Below are 16,322 nucleotides of genomic sequence, written 5' to 3'. Positions count from 1 at the left end.
TGTTGAAGTTTGATGATTAATGATTCAAAAGTACAGAAAACAAAAATTTGAAATAAATTGCTTGATTCCATAATAAAAAGAATAAAAGATTTTTGATATTAAATATCCAAATTGGGCTGAATTGTAAATAGGGTGGTAGCGCATAGAATGTTTTGAGAGATACGAAATTTCATAATTTGAAATCATTATCAATGGAAATTTAGTAGAACAAAAATCAATTGAGAGCTCACTTAGTATATAACAAAACTTACGTATAAACTATTATTGAATTTCAAAAGTTTGAGCTGTAACGTGCTTGACGATTTATTTCTTGTTCCCTTTTTTTTTTCAAGTGAATTTCATGCAGATAATAGTCAAAAGATATTTAATACAAAATCAATGAGCCATTGCTCTCTTCTCTTACTCTTGGTAATGCCAGAATCTTGAGTCAAATAAAACTTCATTGACATTGCCTAGGATTGAATATTAAATTTAATGCTGATGATTTCATTGAAAAAATTTAAAACCAGTCCAAAAACATTTTCTGCAAGCTACCACTCAAATAATTTTTTTTTGATATGAATGGATCGAATTTAACGTTCAAGAAACTTTTTTTTTTGCATTCTTCACTTCTATTTTTTCCATGCGCTGCATGTTTGTTGGATTTTGCTTCATTCTCGAAAAATTAGTGAATCCAATAATTGTTGAGAGGAAAAATTTCTTAATATATATCTAACTTCTCATACTACCGTTAATTCTTAAATATAGAACCAGTGTTTTGAAAATGGACTTTTTCTTTATTCAAAAACAGCCTCTTGTGATCAAATGACTGATAGATTTCAATACTTAATGAACTGCAACTCAGAGGAGACAAAAAGTTTAAACGTACCTACATTTTTACGAATTGTGGAGTGATTCAACATTCTCTTGAGTTGATTTAAAAGAAATGATAGATATAAGTGAACTAGCTTCAGGCAACAAAACTTTAAAACGTTTCAGATTTTTACAATCAATTAATAAAACTAATTTATCTTCAACTTATCAATTAAATTTTTTGTGGGGAAATCAACCCAAAAATTTTCTATTTTTCTTAGTGTAGGTTTGTTCTATATACGTCATAAAATTGATAAAAATCAATTATTTAATATGTCTACCAATAAAAAATATATGTTAATTTGATTAGATATAAAACTTTTTGATAATGATGAATAAAAGTATGACGTAAATCAGTGTATGCAATTTCCAGCTTATTGTATTATAATACTCATTAGGTTTTATTTATTAACTATAAAATATTAATATGAGTTGATTTATTTTTGTATTATTTAATTTTTCAATCTCGGACTTTTTTTTGTACTTTGCAAGTACACTACCATTTGTGGTTAGTATTTATAAAATTATGAAATTTTTATTCTATATCAAATTAAATCTGTCATTCAAAAAGTATTATATTATAACTTATTTTTACTCTTTTATAAAACCGATGTCTCTTATAATATTTTTATTGTATAATATAAATTGATTTTCATATGAAAGAGAATAAATAATAAATATATTTTGTAATTATTACCGATATAAGGAATTGAAATAATAATTGAAATAAAATAAAGTATGACAAGATCTAAAATTAACAATCTAATTTGTGGGTTCATAATTTTATATAATATATTATTAAATATAATATCTATATTTGTGTATTATATTGAATTGTATAATTTTTTTACTTTATATGTTACATTTAATTAATTAACCATTCATATTATATTATATATATCGTTTAAAATTATATTAAATATTATAAATTAAAATAAAAATATGTCAAAAGTTTAATTTTTTAAATTAAAAATAAAAAAAATAAAAATTTTATAAAAAGAATAAATTAGAAATAAAAAAAAAAAAGTTCGTAAATTCAAAAAAGAAGATAAAATAGTGATATAACCATATAAAATAGGCTTTCAATAGGAGTCTTACCCCATATTTCAAAAATAAATAAGAAAAAAGACCAAAAAATTTTTATTTTAATATAATTAGAAGGTATTTGTTTTTTTCTTTAATTGAGATGAAAAATTTAGGTCCTTTTGATACCGATCTTCGATGATCGCAAATAAAAGAAAAATTAGAAAATAATTGTCAAAATTAGAGACTAAAAATCAAGAAAATTAATATTTTTTAAAATATAATATTCAGTAAAACTTGGTTAGACAGAACGTAGATGGTTCAAAAATTGTACATTATTATAATCTTTTTCGATAGCATGTCAATAAAAAATAATTTATTGAGAAGAGTTTAATATACACTATGTTTACTGTTTTGTAAAAAAGAGAATACTAAAAGTAATCATTTGTGGGTTAAAGTAATAATATTCTTGTTTAGCATGGAGGGTTTCCTCCCTATCAAAATCTGTTTGTTCAGGTAATTTAAATCTTATAGTCTTGGTCATATATTTTCTTGTCATTTTGTAAAAATAAATTGAATTGAAGTCATGTCTGGTTTCACTTTTAAATTGTCATACTGGAGAAGTGAATTAAATATTTTGTGGAGACTATAATCAACGGTGAATATTTATAGATTTATTTGATGCATAATCGAATATTCTTCTGGAAGTTTGTCCTTTATGTAGATTGTATTAAATTAAATTTTGCATACTAACCCCCAAAATATATTAAATACAATGCAGTGTGGAAAAATGTCCCCACTCGAGTTATTCTTTGCACGTTAACTAGTTTTTTACTTTCATTAATTCAACTATTGACTCAAATAAAATGGTTTAATTTCTTTTTTGGGTTGTTGATGTATATCTGAATAAAGATATATTGAATGATTTCATAATTAATAATTTTTATAATAAAAAAACCGGATTAAATCAAACAATTTTCATATTTGTTGTAATATTTTTAACATCCGACATTTTATTTTTGCGTTTAATAATTTAACCTTAAAATTTTAAAGTTTAAAGTTTAAAGTTTACCTGTTACTTCAATTTTGACTTTAAATCTGAAACTAAAACCTGATTAGTTGAAAAAACTCACCCAATTATGTCACTTTTTTTCTTAGTTTTTAGAGGAACACTTAGTTTCTCAATGGTCTTGAAATTTAAAAACTATGGGTTTTCAAGATTATTTTTATTTCGGAGTTTTATTTTATATTGTTTAATTTTTATTTTAAAATTTATTTTTTCTTTCATGCAGAGGTTGCAAAAAAATAATTAATTTTGATGGAATTTGTGCATAAAAAACTATTAGAAACACAAATTAAATTATAGAAAAATCTATTGCATTGAACTTATTAAAAAAAAATAAACAAAAAGAGATTGTTAAATATTGCATGAAAGAGGGTTAAAAAATGATTTCATTTTAAACCATTTTTTTTATTTATTTTAAATTTATACATATATATGTACTATTGTTTCCTTGAATTATTTTGCATATATTTCAACTATAATCCTAATTCATCAATAGTCAACAAGAAATTTCTTAGATAAATAAATATTTAATCAATTCATCGCTCATTCATTTAATTGCAAACTACATATAAAAAAATCCAAAAATGACCAAGCCAGATATAGAAAATCAAGAACCAAGAGATGAACGTCTCATGGTACTGGATAATGCAAACCCAGAAAGTTATGGTAATTCAGGGCCAAATGATGAAGATCATCCAGTTTCAAAAATTGTAACCGAAGGTGATTATATCACTTTTGGTAATGAAAGGTATAAAAAAGCAGATTTAATGGCTGCTTTTGGTGGTACTTTAAATCCAGGTTTATCACCACCACCAAAGAATGATTTTGCAAATCCTGCCCCATTAGGTTTAAGGTATGTTTAGATTAAGAAATGATAACAGTTTTGAAAGAAGCAAGTGGTATACAATTCAAGTTTTTCAATAAGTTATTGGCTTCATGTTTCAACAAGCCAAATGATTGATCATAAACTGGTATACACTTATGCTTTAGGACTTTTTCTTTATGTGACTTAAATTACTAACATTCACTCATAGTGCTTTCGCTTTAACTACTTTTGTATTAAGTTTAATTAATTGTAAAGCTAGAGGTGTAACAATTCCAAATATTGTTGTTGGTTTAGCTTTCTTCTATGGAGGTGCAGCTCAATTAATTGCTGGATTATTTGAGATTGCTGTTGGAAATACTTTTGGTGGTGTTGCTTTATCATCATATGGTGGATTTTGGTTATCTTGGGCTGCTATTCATGTTGAATCTTTTGGTATTTTAGCTGCTTATGAAGGTAAATCAGATGAGTTGGCTAATGCTTTGGGTATTTACTTGATTGGTTGGTTCATTTTCACATTTTTCTTGATGCTTATGACTGTTAAATCTACTGTTGCATTTTTCGGAGTATTTTTCTTTTTGACAATTACATTTTTGTTACTAGCTATCGGTGAATTTTCAGGAAAATCAAGTGTACAAACTGCCGGAGGTGTATTCGGATTGATCACCGCTTTCTTTGCTTTTTATTGTGCCTACAGCGGTATAGCCAATGCTCAAAATAGTTATATCACAGTCAAAGCTATCCCATTACCTGATCTTGAAGAAAAATGGAAGAAAAACTAGGAATATTGATGATTTTACATGTGTTTTATAATTATCGCAAAATTTGTTCTTGAACGACACTCAAAATTTTCACGTGACACCAAAGACATTTTATATTTTTTAATTTACTTATTTATTTATCCAATTCCGATACTATTATATTGGTCCCTTAATTTTAAAGTCTTGAGTTTGCTAAGTTGAAAATGACCCCACCCCCCAAAGTTATTTTCAAGTCACCTATACAAAATAATAGCGATGTCAAGTTTTAAAAATTCAATTCTCAAAGGTCAAAATCATAATTTTAGACGTTATCATTTTCAACTTGTTTTTGGTTTCAATTATTCATTATATATTTTTCTATTATGCTATTTATGTATCTATTTAATTTAATTTAAAGTCAGCAATGCTTTATACGTTTTTTTTTCGACTGTTTGTAGTATCTATTTTCAATTGAATGTTTTTCCATATTTTATGAGGTTCTGTATACTATGAAAACGACTTTTTAAGACAATATTTTTTAACAAAAAAGAGTTTTTGCAGCCATTCCAGTTTCGAGATTTCCTATGAAAATCAATTTGTAAAACTTCATTCAACAGGAAAATGAGAGCTAAAATAACAAAATCAGTATACAAATATGAAGTGTTGTAGATTAACAACATTAATTAAAAAGAGCGGTAATTCCTCGCTTGTCAAATACAAAATCAAGCTCGGGGTTTCACTCCGAGATCATCCAGTTCAACTCCGAGATCTGCAGCATTTTATTGAAGACTCGAAAGTTGCAATAAGTAAAGCTTTAACTATGGAACTCCAAACTAAATTAATTATTGAGACCTGTTAAATTGTTTTTACCAAATTATGATTTCTATCATTTAATAAAATTATATGAAATTTTTCTTAAACTGAGCTCTATCTCATATCTTATCTTTGAGTCTTTCAACAAAAAATTTATAATCTGAAAGATCTGTTGAAAAGGTTTTGGAAGTTACAAGTTAAAGAAATCAAAATTAAAACTTGCTCTATTTTATCGAAACATTTATTGAAAGAGGCTGCAAATTACAAATTAGGTGATTTTAATTTAATCGAATTAATAGTTTACAATCAAAAATGAGTATTAGAATAACATTCAATTTAAATTCTATTCAACTAAATATTGGCTTGATTTGTAACAATAAATCTTTATCTTGATCAACATTAATAATTTTTGAAATGAAATTATTTAAATCATAACTTAAATTGTTAAAGTTTATACCCAAATCATCACTACATATTAATAATAAATCAGGTTTTAAATTTTTCAAAATTTGTAAATAACCTTGAAAATTTGAACATTTTAAAATTTTAAAATTATTATTCAATTCTATTGCTGATTCTTCTTGTTGATTATTTAAATCTAAATCTTCTTCATTTAAATTTGGTGGTATTATAAATATCATATTTTCTTGAGTTGTTATTATATCTTGTAATGGTAATTTTGATGATAAAAATGATGATGATAAAGTAATCGCAATTTGTTTATTTATATATTTTTTGGATAAGTTGAAACTTGGTAATTTTGTTAGTGAATTTGGTTTTGTTGTATCTTTTTCGATTTCATTTTCTTCGGTAGTGGTTGATTTTATGAATGTATCATATATTTTATAACTTATTGCTAACGCTGATGTTGCTATAACTGCTGCTATATATAATTTTGGATTTCTTTGAGCTTTTCTTGCCATCATAATGTAAAAATTTAATCGAAATATAAGTTTGTCTATCGAGTTTAAAAATTGCTGTAAAAATATGATGAGATAGTTTGTTGTAATAAATAGGGTTATAGATCTCTAAAATGAGTTGTGGATGATATAATGCTTATTGTATAAGTTAAATGAAATGGTGTCTTCAAAAATATAATGAATGAGTTAATCTTTTATAGTTATTTGATACAAGGAATACGTTTGTCTAGGTGTAATTTCTTAAAAATGAAGTTACTTTTTTAAATATTAAATATTATCTTAATATTGAATTTTGTTGGTTAATTTTGTACGTTTTATTTATTTACTTTTAAATTTCTTTTCTAAAATAGTATACTGTCAAAAGTTATTTCTATTTTTTTTTATGAAGAGTAGCTTCAACAGCTATTTTCATCATGATACCAAATGAGCTAGTCCTGCTCAATCTAAAGAATCAGTCTAAGTGTTGAGTCATTACTTGCTTAAATTTATTGGGGTCACACCACTAATTAACCACCTGATAGTATATGAAAATTTGGTAGCAAAAGAAAAACACCCTTCGGAAATATAATACCGTGTCACGTTCACCCAACATTTTTTTCCCCTCCAGATTCTATTTCTAAATGAATTAGTATTGAATTAATTAAGATCTTAGCTTTTTTAACCCTTAAATATGAAACTTAATTCTGCTACTTATTTGAGCATACATTACTAAACTACAATTTACTACTAAAAAAAATTCGTACTCCGATAGATTGATTTGTTTAATTACTTGACCACATATGTCTTAGTTTCGTAGAATTGAGCAGATAGGGCAACACTAATTAACAACAGTTTGGATTGAATTTAGAATGTCAGACTTTCTTCAAGTGCAAAATTTGGAGAAATTAATTGAGCATTGAACTAAACGACAACATTGTTGGGTTTTGCTCATCATTCTTCTTGAAATTTAAAATTTACGGTCATCAATTTTTGATCAATAAGTTATTCAAATGTCATGAAATATAGTTCAGCCGCCAAATTGATCTTGTTATTAGAACAGTAACTGTTGACAAGCTATAGTGAATCAGAAAAGATCTAAGTTCTCGAGAAGTAGGAAAAAATCAAGCGAGTTCAAGTTACAAAATAGGGATAGAGTTGTAAAATAATATTTCCACCAAATGTGGGGGAAAAATAAAAGAATTTGACACTTTAATAATTTTCTGATGTTTTGACTGATGTCTCTTATTAAATTACATATTCGATATATTATAGTATTACTAAAGTTGAAATTTATTAAGTGTTGATCAAAAATACATATATAATCATATATGTGCAACGGTTTATAACTTAGTACACTCAATTCTGTGACTAATACAATCGAAAAATTGTAAAAGTATTTGATTTAAAACTAAGGCTTTTTCCATAGAAGTTCGATTTACTATTTAAAAGATATCAATCTGCTACAACTACCCATATTGGGAGTCACATTAGAAATTGTTTCAGATTCTCTGATTAAAACGACCTTTGTTAAAAAATGTAAGGCAAATGGAATTTATTAAATTCGAATAATTACTAAATTAAGTAAATTTAGATGCGTTTGACTCTTCCCTATTTGGAACAACTTTCCGCACATTATAAATTTTGAAACAATTTCACAGATTTTCGCTTGATATTTTTGACTTCATCATTTAATTTTGAACTAATGAACTCATAAATCTTTTAATTAATGGGGTATGTTGTTTTAAAAATTGCAACGATTGTAGCTGTAGGGAACACAAACTCCTGGCTTAAATATTTCCCTGTTCAATTTGACTTTTCTACATGTAGAGATAAGTAATTTAAAAATATGCTAACAGATTTGTATTTTTGGTTCTGTGATGAAGGTCCAAACAGAATAGTATCATATTATACTGTAATGCCATAAAGTACGTTATATAATATGTAAGCTGGTTTAAAATTAAATTGTACTATCAATAAATTTTACAATCCAATAGTATTTCATTACAATTCTTTTAATTTTCAAATATAAGCGCATGAATCCTAATTAAGTAAGTCTAGCAGTTTAACAATACTTGAAAATTAAAAAATAAAGATTCCCGATAAATAATAATATGCACACAAGGTTAGTTAAGTTTGGTTACTTACTGAAAAATTTAATGATTATCTTATCATGAGATCTGAAAAATTATATTAATAAACATGTTTTCAATTTTTATATAAATAGATCTTTAATTTTCTCCTTTCATTTTCATTCTTTTATTTCATTCTTTTAATTCAATAATTAATCCATCTTATATTTACCTATTCAACTACTTTAAAAATGGCTTCACCACATCCATTTGAATCTGCAAAAGATTATGAAATTAGATTAACTTCAAAATTAATTAAGGATTCTTATCCTGCTTCAGCAAATGTTCATTTTGTTCAAATTGATAGATTAGATCCTCCAAAAAAGGATATGATCAAATATTTAGCAGCTGAAAGAGAAGGATTAAAAACTCCACCAATTCCAAGAGTATTTTATGCTTATTATTACACAAATGATTTAGAATTCAATAAAGCATTAGTCAATGTTACTGCTGGTCATATTATTACTAAGCAACAACAACCTCAAGGTACTGTTGGTCCATTTTTACCAGATGATATGATGGAATGGGAAGAACATTGTAATAATCATCCAATTGTTATTGAAGAAATCAAAAAATTAAAATTACCATCAAATTATACTGTTAGAAATGATCCATGGATTTATGCAACTGATGATCCAAATGAAAAAAGACCATTAGTCCAATTTTTTATGTATGTTTTAGCAGGTAATGGTCATACTGAATCAAATCATTATTCTTTACCATTAAAATTTTCACCAGTTTTTGAAGCTTTTACCAAAAAATTCGTTAGAATGGATTATTTACCAGGTGGATTTGATGCAACAACTGTTCCAACTGGTCCTTGGCAAGAGGTTCAATGTTGTGAATATCACCCAGATTTAAATGGTGAAGTTGTTCCAAGAGATGTTAAACCATTATTAATTTCACAACCTGAAGGTCCTTCATTCACAGTTCAAGGTAATTTAGTTAAATGGCAAGGTTGGGAATTTAGAGTTTCAAGTACTTCAAGAGAAGGTTTTGCTGTTTATGATGGTTATTTCAAAGGTAGACAAGTATTTTATAGAGTTTCATTATCAGAAATGACTGTCCCATATGGTGATCCAAGAGCTCCATATCACAGAAAACAAGCATTTGATTTAGGTGATTGTGGGTTTGGTGTTAATGGTAATAGATTAGCATTAGGTTGTGATTGTTTAGGTGTTATTAAATACATGGATGGTCATGGTATACATGCAAATGGTGAACCATTTGTAATTCCAAATACTATTTGTATGCATGAACAAGATGATGGTTTATTATATAAACATGTTAATTATAGAACTGGTAATGCTACTGTTGCAAGAAGAAGAATCTTTATTGTACAAACTATTGCAACTGTTGCTAATTATGAATATATTATTAATCTTAAATTCGTATCGGATGGTTCAATTGATATTGAAGCAAGAGCTACTGGTATTTTATCAACTATGCCAATTGATGAAAATGTTAAAGTTCCATGGGGTACTATTGTTGCACCAAATTGTATGGCAGCATATCATCAACATATTTTATCATTCAGAATTGATCCAGCTGTTGATGGTCATAAAAACACTGTTGTTTTTGATGATACCAAGAAATTACCAAAAGATAAAGAATTAAACCCATATGGAATTGGATTTGTATCAGATCGTAAATTTGTTGAAAAACCAGGTTATGTTGAACAATCACCATTTACAAATAGATCATATAAAATTATTAATGAAAATGTTATTAATCCAATTTCAAAAACTCCAGTTGGTTACAAAATTTCAATGCCAGCAAGACAAATGTTATTAGCCGATGACACTTCATTTAATACAAGAAGAGCAAAATTTGCAACTCAACAAGTATGGGTTACTAAATATCATGATAATGAATTATTTGCTGCTGGTGAATTTACAAATCAATCACAAAAAGATACTGGTTTAGCTGAATGGAGTGTAAGAGATGAAAATGTTAGAAATGATGATTGTGTTGTTTGGGCCACTTTAGGTTTTACTCATATCCCAAGAGTTGAAGATTTCCCAGTTATGCCTGTTGAAATTCATAATATCATGTTGACACCATTTAATTTCTTTGACAAAAATCCTGCATTAGATATCCCACAAGCTAATAATAATTTTAATAAATCAATATTAGTTGAAAGTAAAGAAGAAGGTGGTTGTTGCAAAACTAAGATATAAAATTTACATTAACAATGGATTGTTGGATTAAATTTAGATTAGATATAGGGAAAAAGTCAAAATTTTGAAATCTTTTATATAGTTCATTTATATGCATTAATTACTTAATACACACGGTTTTATGACATTGATTTGAAATTCTTTCCGCGAATTGAATGACAAAATATTAATCCACACCTTGAGTAATAGTAAAAATTTGGACAAGTTACGAAGAATCTAATGATGATGCCAAAAATTGACAATTTTGTATAATTGGAAGACAGGTCAAAGATTTACAAAACCACCACAGCGTCACTTCTTTGCAGTCTTCAAAAATTAGGTCAAAATTCAAAAGTAGATGGGTACATAAGTACATAATAAATTTTGTATTTGCTTGATATACTCTTTATACAGTTTGTTATATCTTGATACAAAAATCTAATTCATCGCATAGTGGAGTTGTTCATGTAATATATCAAATCACCTATCACTTTAATTCTTGTTCATTAATTTCCTCCTCTTAATGTTAAAACTAAATGTAATGAAGAACCTGCTTGAATTCCAGATTCTTGTACAGTTTTATCATCATCCAATTGTGAACCATTAAAAATTAATCTTTGTTGAGCTGGAGATATACCTTCTTTTTCTTCCATCATTTCTTTAATTCTAATAATTCTATCTTGTGGTTCAATATCAACTAAGATATCTCTTCCCGTTAATGTTTTGACTTTGATTTGCATTGTTTATGATATTGTATTATTTGATTCTAGTTGTGTTTGTAGTAGGTCGATTCGTTGAGTAACAGGATGGACGATAAACTAAAGTGTAAATGGTCTTTTTGGGATAAAATTGATTCATATATTAATTTTATTTTTTTAGTGAAAGTTTCAGATTATCAATGAAAAAGTAACATACATATTTATGTTACCAACACCAATAATTAAAGATATAGACTATGATAAAGTATATGAACCATCAGAAGATTCGTTTTATTTATTAGATTGTTTTGAAGATCAACAACAATACCTCGAAAATAAATTTACAAAAAATGACAAATTACCTATAATAACCGAGATTGGAACTGGATCAGGAATAGTTACTACATTTATATTACAAAATATACTACCCAATGCCATTTATATAACAACAGATATTAATCCAAATGCATGTTTAACAGTCAAAAGTACCATAAAGTACAATTGTAAAGAAAAAGCCTACTTAGTAGACTCAACTCAGATGGATCTAACTTCAAGTATAAGAAATAATATAATTGATTTATTAATATTTAATCCACCATATGTCCCAGCTTCAGATATTCCAAAAATTCCACAAATGGACGCAGATAAAACCTGGTTAGACCTAGCGTTATTAGGGGGTGAAGATGGAATGATTATAACTTGGAAAGTTTTAAATAATTTAGAAAATATCTTGAGTAACGATGGTGTTGCTTATATATTATTTTGTGCAAGAAATAAACCAGATCAAGTTGCTGATATAATGAGAAATAAAGGTTGGAAGGTTGATGTTATAATAAATGAAAAGGCTGGATGGGAAGTATTAAGTATATTACGATTTAATAGACATTAATTTACCAAACTCTTTAATTCTGATTGTAGTTGTAAAATGTATAAAAATTGGTTGTAAAAAAAATATTTAATTTTTATTTACTTTTTGCAATAAACATCATCATCTTTAATATAATATAGAACCACCTTAGCCAAAATATGTCTAGAGGTAGATCTGAAACTATCAGAGAAACCCGCTGGTCGGGAACACCTACAAGATTTAAACAATTTGGTAGTCTTAAATTAGACACAGTAATCACAGGTCATTTGACTCAAGAACAATTAGATGCATATCAACACTTTTTCAGAATAGAAGAAATATCAAATTATTTAAGGACTGCCCAACAAGAACATAGACTGATCGTGGACTTATTGCCATCTTCAAATATTGATAGTTCAATACGATATAAAAGAGATCCTTCACCACCACCAAAATATGATAATCATGGAAATAGAATAAATACAAGAGAACAAAGAATTATTGAAGCATTAGAAAAAGAAAGACATGGTTTAGTGGAAACTGCTGCTGGAAGTATCAAAGATTATATTGCACCTCCTGAATATAGAAAACCAGCTAAAACAATGGAAAAATTGTATATACCTGTCAAAGATTATCCTGAAATTAATTTTGTGGGATTTTTAATTGGACCTAGAGGTAGAACATTAAAAAGGTTACAAGATGAAAGTGGAGCTAGATTACAAATTCGTGGTAAAGGATCTGTAAAAGAAGGAAAATCAACCAATGCCATTGAGGGTAAATCAGGTGGAGCTACTGAATCAGTAGAAGATGATTTACACGTTTTGATTACATCAGATTCTCAACAAAAAATTGCTAAAGCGGTTAAAGCATGTAATGAAATTATTGAAAAATTAGTATTTTCACCAGTTGGTCAAAATGAGTTGAAAAGAGAGCAATTAAAAGAACTAGCTGTACTAAATGGTACATTGAGAGAAACTAAACCTTTTGATCCTGAAGCATATCAAAAGAGACAACAAAGATCATTAGACATAACCAAAATTGTTTGTAAAATTTGTGGGAAAGTTGGTCATTATGCAAGAGATTGTAAACAAAACAATGGATCATACAATAATAATAACTACGTTAATAACCGTAACGACAAGGACCAAGCAAATACCGATTCATATACTCCTTCCAGCTCAAATGATTCTCAACCATGGAAAAAACCAAGACATGACTTACCAATTCCGCCATGGCAAATGGCTAACACAAATACAAGACCACCTCTACCTTCCATGACGAATAATTTTAATAATCAACCCCCACCACCTCCACAAGGATTTCAGAATAACCATTTACAACAAGCTCCACCACCTTTTATTCCAAATATGAAACATCCTTCACCACCACCTCCACCTGTTCAAAAAGCCAAACCACCTCCACCACCTAGTCATAATACGAAGCAACCACCTCCACCGCCAACAACAAAACCGCAACCACCTCCACCTCCATCTAAATAAGTTTATATATTCAGAATGAATAATTTACAACATTTCGCAATCAGTTTACGATTCAGTTTCCTAAAAATAAATCTCTATTATTAGCCTATAAAATCTATAATTATCACTGTCTACATTTATTTAATTGAAATATCCATAGTTGTTTGCTCCGATATCAATTGCTGCTGCTTAGTCTCAATATTTACTTCTTCAAAACTTGCACAATATTTTGATTTAATTCTTAAACTTTTACCATACCAATAAAACAAAAAAGGAACAGGAATCAACAATGCAGCAATACATCCTATAAGTGTACATCCCCATTTAATTTCCAATTTATCAAACATTTGTTTAGAAATCAATGGGAAAACACCACCAAATGAAGATCTTAAAATTGTATTAGCTGATATAGCACTAGCTGCATAAAAAATATAACAATCAACTAAATAAGTCAAACATGGTAAAAAGATGGCAATCAAACCTGCTCCAATTGGTACACACCCTATAGTTGGTACTATCCAATGTACTTTATTTCCAAAACCACCTGCCCAACCTAACCAAAAAATACCAATAGTAAAACATACGGATCCAATCATCATTGGTAAAAGTTTTTCTTCTGGTGCTACATATCCATTGTTTCTTTGCATTATCTTTTTAATTCTCAACTCAAAAATGAATACAATTATACCTCCTAAAATTGTTCCAATAAACATTGCAATATATGGCAATTCTCCGACGCCATGAGACCATCCATATAATCCTGTGAAAATCATTGGTATAGCGGTTAAAAATAAATATAATATTCCATAAACAAAAGCATTGTATAGTGAAATTAAAAACAATATTGGTTCTGTGAATAACATCATAAGTGGTCTAGTTATTTGATTTTGACATATTTCTTTTATTGATAATTTTATTTGTTCATGTGGTGCATATATTCCCCAAATACCAGTCCTTCTTCTTAATTTTTCAGCTTTATCAATTAATATAATATCAGCTAATGTTTCAGGAATGAATGCACAAAGACATAAGCCAAGTGAACCAACAATAGCAATGAAATATCCATTCCATCTCCATCCTAAGTCACTATTCTTGACTGTAAAACCTCCCAACACAGGAGCAATTAAAGGTCCACCAAATAAACACATCAGAAATATTCCCAAAGCTCTTGATCTCGTTTCAGCATCAAATATATCAGCAAATATAGCAGGAACAATTACTAATGGTGCACTTCCCACACAACCAGCCCAAAATCTACATATCATAATGGTTTGAATATCTTTAGCAGTAGCTACACCAAATGAAAAACAAACAAATCCCAAACTTGATATTATTAAAGGTATTTTTCTACCATAAATTTCTGAAACTGGTCCCCAAATTATTGGCCCTGATGCAAACCCAAAGACGAATAATGAAGTAGCTAAAGCACTTGGAGTCCATCCAATATGAAACTTTTGCATTAAAACTGGTTGTGAAGCTGCAAACATTGCTGATCCTAATGTTACAGCAACTGAAGTTATACAACAAGCAAATGATATGTATAATTTTAGGGATAATTTCCAATTGAAAGGGTGTTCAGGATCATTAGATCCATTAAAAGCAACTTCATAAGGGGTTCTATCAGGTAAGTGTGGTGGTAATGGTTTATTATCTCCCATTTGTGGTAAAGGTTGTGATGAATTTGTTGCTTGTTTAATTAATGCATCAACATAACTAGCAGTATGTGAGTCTAATCTTGTTAAATTGGTATCTTGTCTATATATATCAGGAGACTGTGCATTTATTGGACCTGTATATGAATGTTGTTCTAAGTCTATACTAGTCGTATTGTTGGTTTCCTCTAAAGTGATATTATTTTGAAATGCAATATTGTTATGTTCTAAATTATTATTTGATGTCCGCATTTTCTCTAGTATGTAATTGAATAGTCATAATAAGTTCTCAAGGGATTAAATCTACAGATGTATTAAAACGAATTTCAGCTCTATATATATATACCATCTCATAAAATTAAATGATCATTGCTTTAGTGTTAATCTGTAACCATGCAATGATTTTAACAAAAGTTTAATCTTTGAAGATTCAAGTTTTTTTTCTTGGTTGCAAAACGGAAAAATTTTGAATAAACCTTATTTGGTTGAAATTATACTACATCAAGTAAAGAGATAAAAATCATATTCGGTTTTATGATAATTTGAATGTATTGTTACACAAAATTTGCAGCATTTAAGATATTTGTTTTAAATTTATTCGGACTTTTTTTCTTAACATAAACTTTGTGTAAAGTTTTCTGCAACAAAGTTTTTCCTCGGGATTTGAAGATTTTGACAGCTTTTGCTCAAAAACTTTGGATAATTTGGACGAATGAAAAGTATTGCAGCTACTGAGCACATGGAATGTACAAGCATGAGCTACCTGATTACTTCTCATACAATGCTTCAAAACAATTCTTTGCTCATTTGGAGAAACACGGGTTGAATATTTACGAAATATGTTGCAAAATCTTTAGCTAAAACGGCTGGAAAAATTTCTTTTCAATTTTTCCGTAACTAAATTTTATTTTTTAAAAGAAACTAAAAACAATCAAAAACAAACAAATATTTCTTGACTTGAATCATCCAATTTTGTACTAAACCTTAAATAATATAACGAGAGCGTAGTCTCTATTGCATGTGATTTTTTTTAAAATTATCAGGAAGTTCAGTTTTGCCTTTCACTACTATACACGTATCTTTTCGATCACTATTGAATTATACAGTGTCAATCAAGTACCAGGCAAAAAATAAATAATAAAT

At 27.9% G+C, this 16,322-nt stretch overlaps 7 protein-coding genes across 7 annotated transcripts; 4 read left to right on the top strand and 3 right to left on the bottom strand. All coding sequences in view use genetic code 12, as the record gives it.

Annotated features, from left to right (window-relative positions):
* Positions 1–3,525: 3,525 nt before the first annotated feature.
* FRP3 (putative ammonium permease) lies at positions 3,526–4,546 on the top strand (the record flags this gene model as incomplete). Its single annotated transcript, XM_051761722.1, has 2 exons — positions 3,526–3,794; positions 3,976–4,546. The coding sequence occupies 2 exons, from the start codon at positions 3,526–3,528 to the stop codon at positions 4,544–4,546; spliced, it is 840 nt and encodes a 279-aa protein (XP_051621757.1).
* Positions 4,547–5,664: 1,118 nt separating this feature from the next.
* On the bottom strand, positions 5,665–6,243 carry PEX22 (Pex22p; the record flags this gene model as incomplete). The annotated part of the gene is made up of 1 exon (XM_051761721.1): positions 5,665–6,243. The coding sequence occupies one exon, from the start codon at positions 6,241–6,243 to the stop codon at positions 5,665–5,667; it is 579 nt and encodes a 192-aa protein (XP_051621756.1).
* A 2,293-nt stretch (positions 6,244–8,536) lies between these two features.
* On the top strand, positions 8,537–10,525 carry AMO2 (Amo2p; the record flags this gene model as incomplete). Its single annotated transcript, XM_051761719.1, has 1 exon — positions 8,537–10,525. The coding sequence occupies one exon, from the start codon at positions 8,537–8,539 to the stop codon at positions 10,523–10,525; it is 1,989 nt and encodes a 662-aa protein (XP_051621755.1).
* Positions 10,526–11,010: 485 nt separating this feature from the next.
* RUB1 (NEDD8 family protein) lies at positions 11,011–11,244 on the bottom strand (the record flags this gene model as incomplete). Its single annotated transcript, XM_051761718.1, has 1 exon — positions 11,011–11,244. The coding sequence occupies one exon, from the start codon at positions 11,242–11,244 to the stop codon at positions 11,011–11,013; it is 234 nt and encodes a 77-aa protein (XP_051621754.1).
* A 181-nt stretch (positions 11,245–11,425) lies between these two features.
* On the top strand, positions 11,426–12,091 carry KGF54_001357 (S-adenosylmethionine-dependent methyltransferase; the record flags this gene model as incomplete). The annotated part of the gene is made up of 1 exon (XM_051761717.1): positions 11,426–12,091. The coding sequence occupies one exon, from the start codon at positions 11,426–11,428 to the stop codon at positions 12,089–12,091; it is 666 nt and encodes a 221-aa protein (XP_051621753.1).
* Positions 12,092–12,228: 137 nt separating this feature from the next.
* KGF54_001356 (mRNA splicing protein) lies at positions 12,229–13,548 on the top strand (the record flags this gene model as incomplete). The annotated part of the gene is made up of 1 exon (XM_051761716.1): positions 12,229–13,548. One exon carries the CDS (start codon positions 12,229–12,231, stop codon positions 13,546–13,548), a length of 1,320 nt encoding a protein of 439 aa, XP_051621752.1.
* A 116-nt stretch (positions 13,549–13,664) lies between these two features.
* Positions 13,665–15,431, bottom strand: KGF54_001355 (MFS transporter; the record flags this gene model as incomplete). Its single annotated transcript, XM_051761715.1, has 1 exon — positions 13,665–15,431. The coding sequence occupies one exon, from the start codon at positions 15,429–15,431 to the stop codon at positions 13,665–13,667; it is 1,767 nt and encodes a 588-aa protein (XP_051621751.1).
* Positions 15,432–16,322: the final 891 nt, after the last annotated feature.

The sequence above is a fragment of the Candida jiufengensis genome (assembly GCF_024610255.1).
Source record: "Candida jiufengensis strain CBS 10846 chromosome Unknown scaffold6, whole genome shotgun sequence".
Classification (NCBI taxonomy): Eukaryota; Fungi; Ascomycota; class Pichiomycetes; order Serinales; family Debaryomycetaceae; genus Lodderomyces; species Lodderomyces jiufengensis.
Note: the sequence above shows the minus strand (reverse complement) of the source record. Positions and strands in the feature narration are given on the sequence as shown.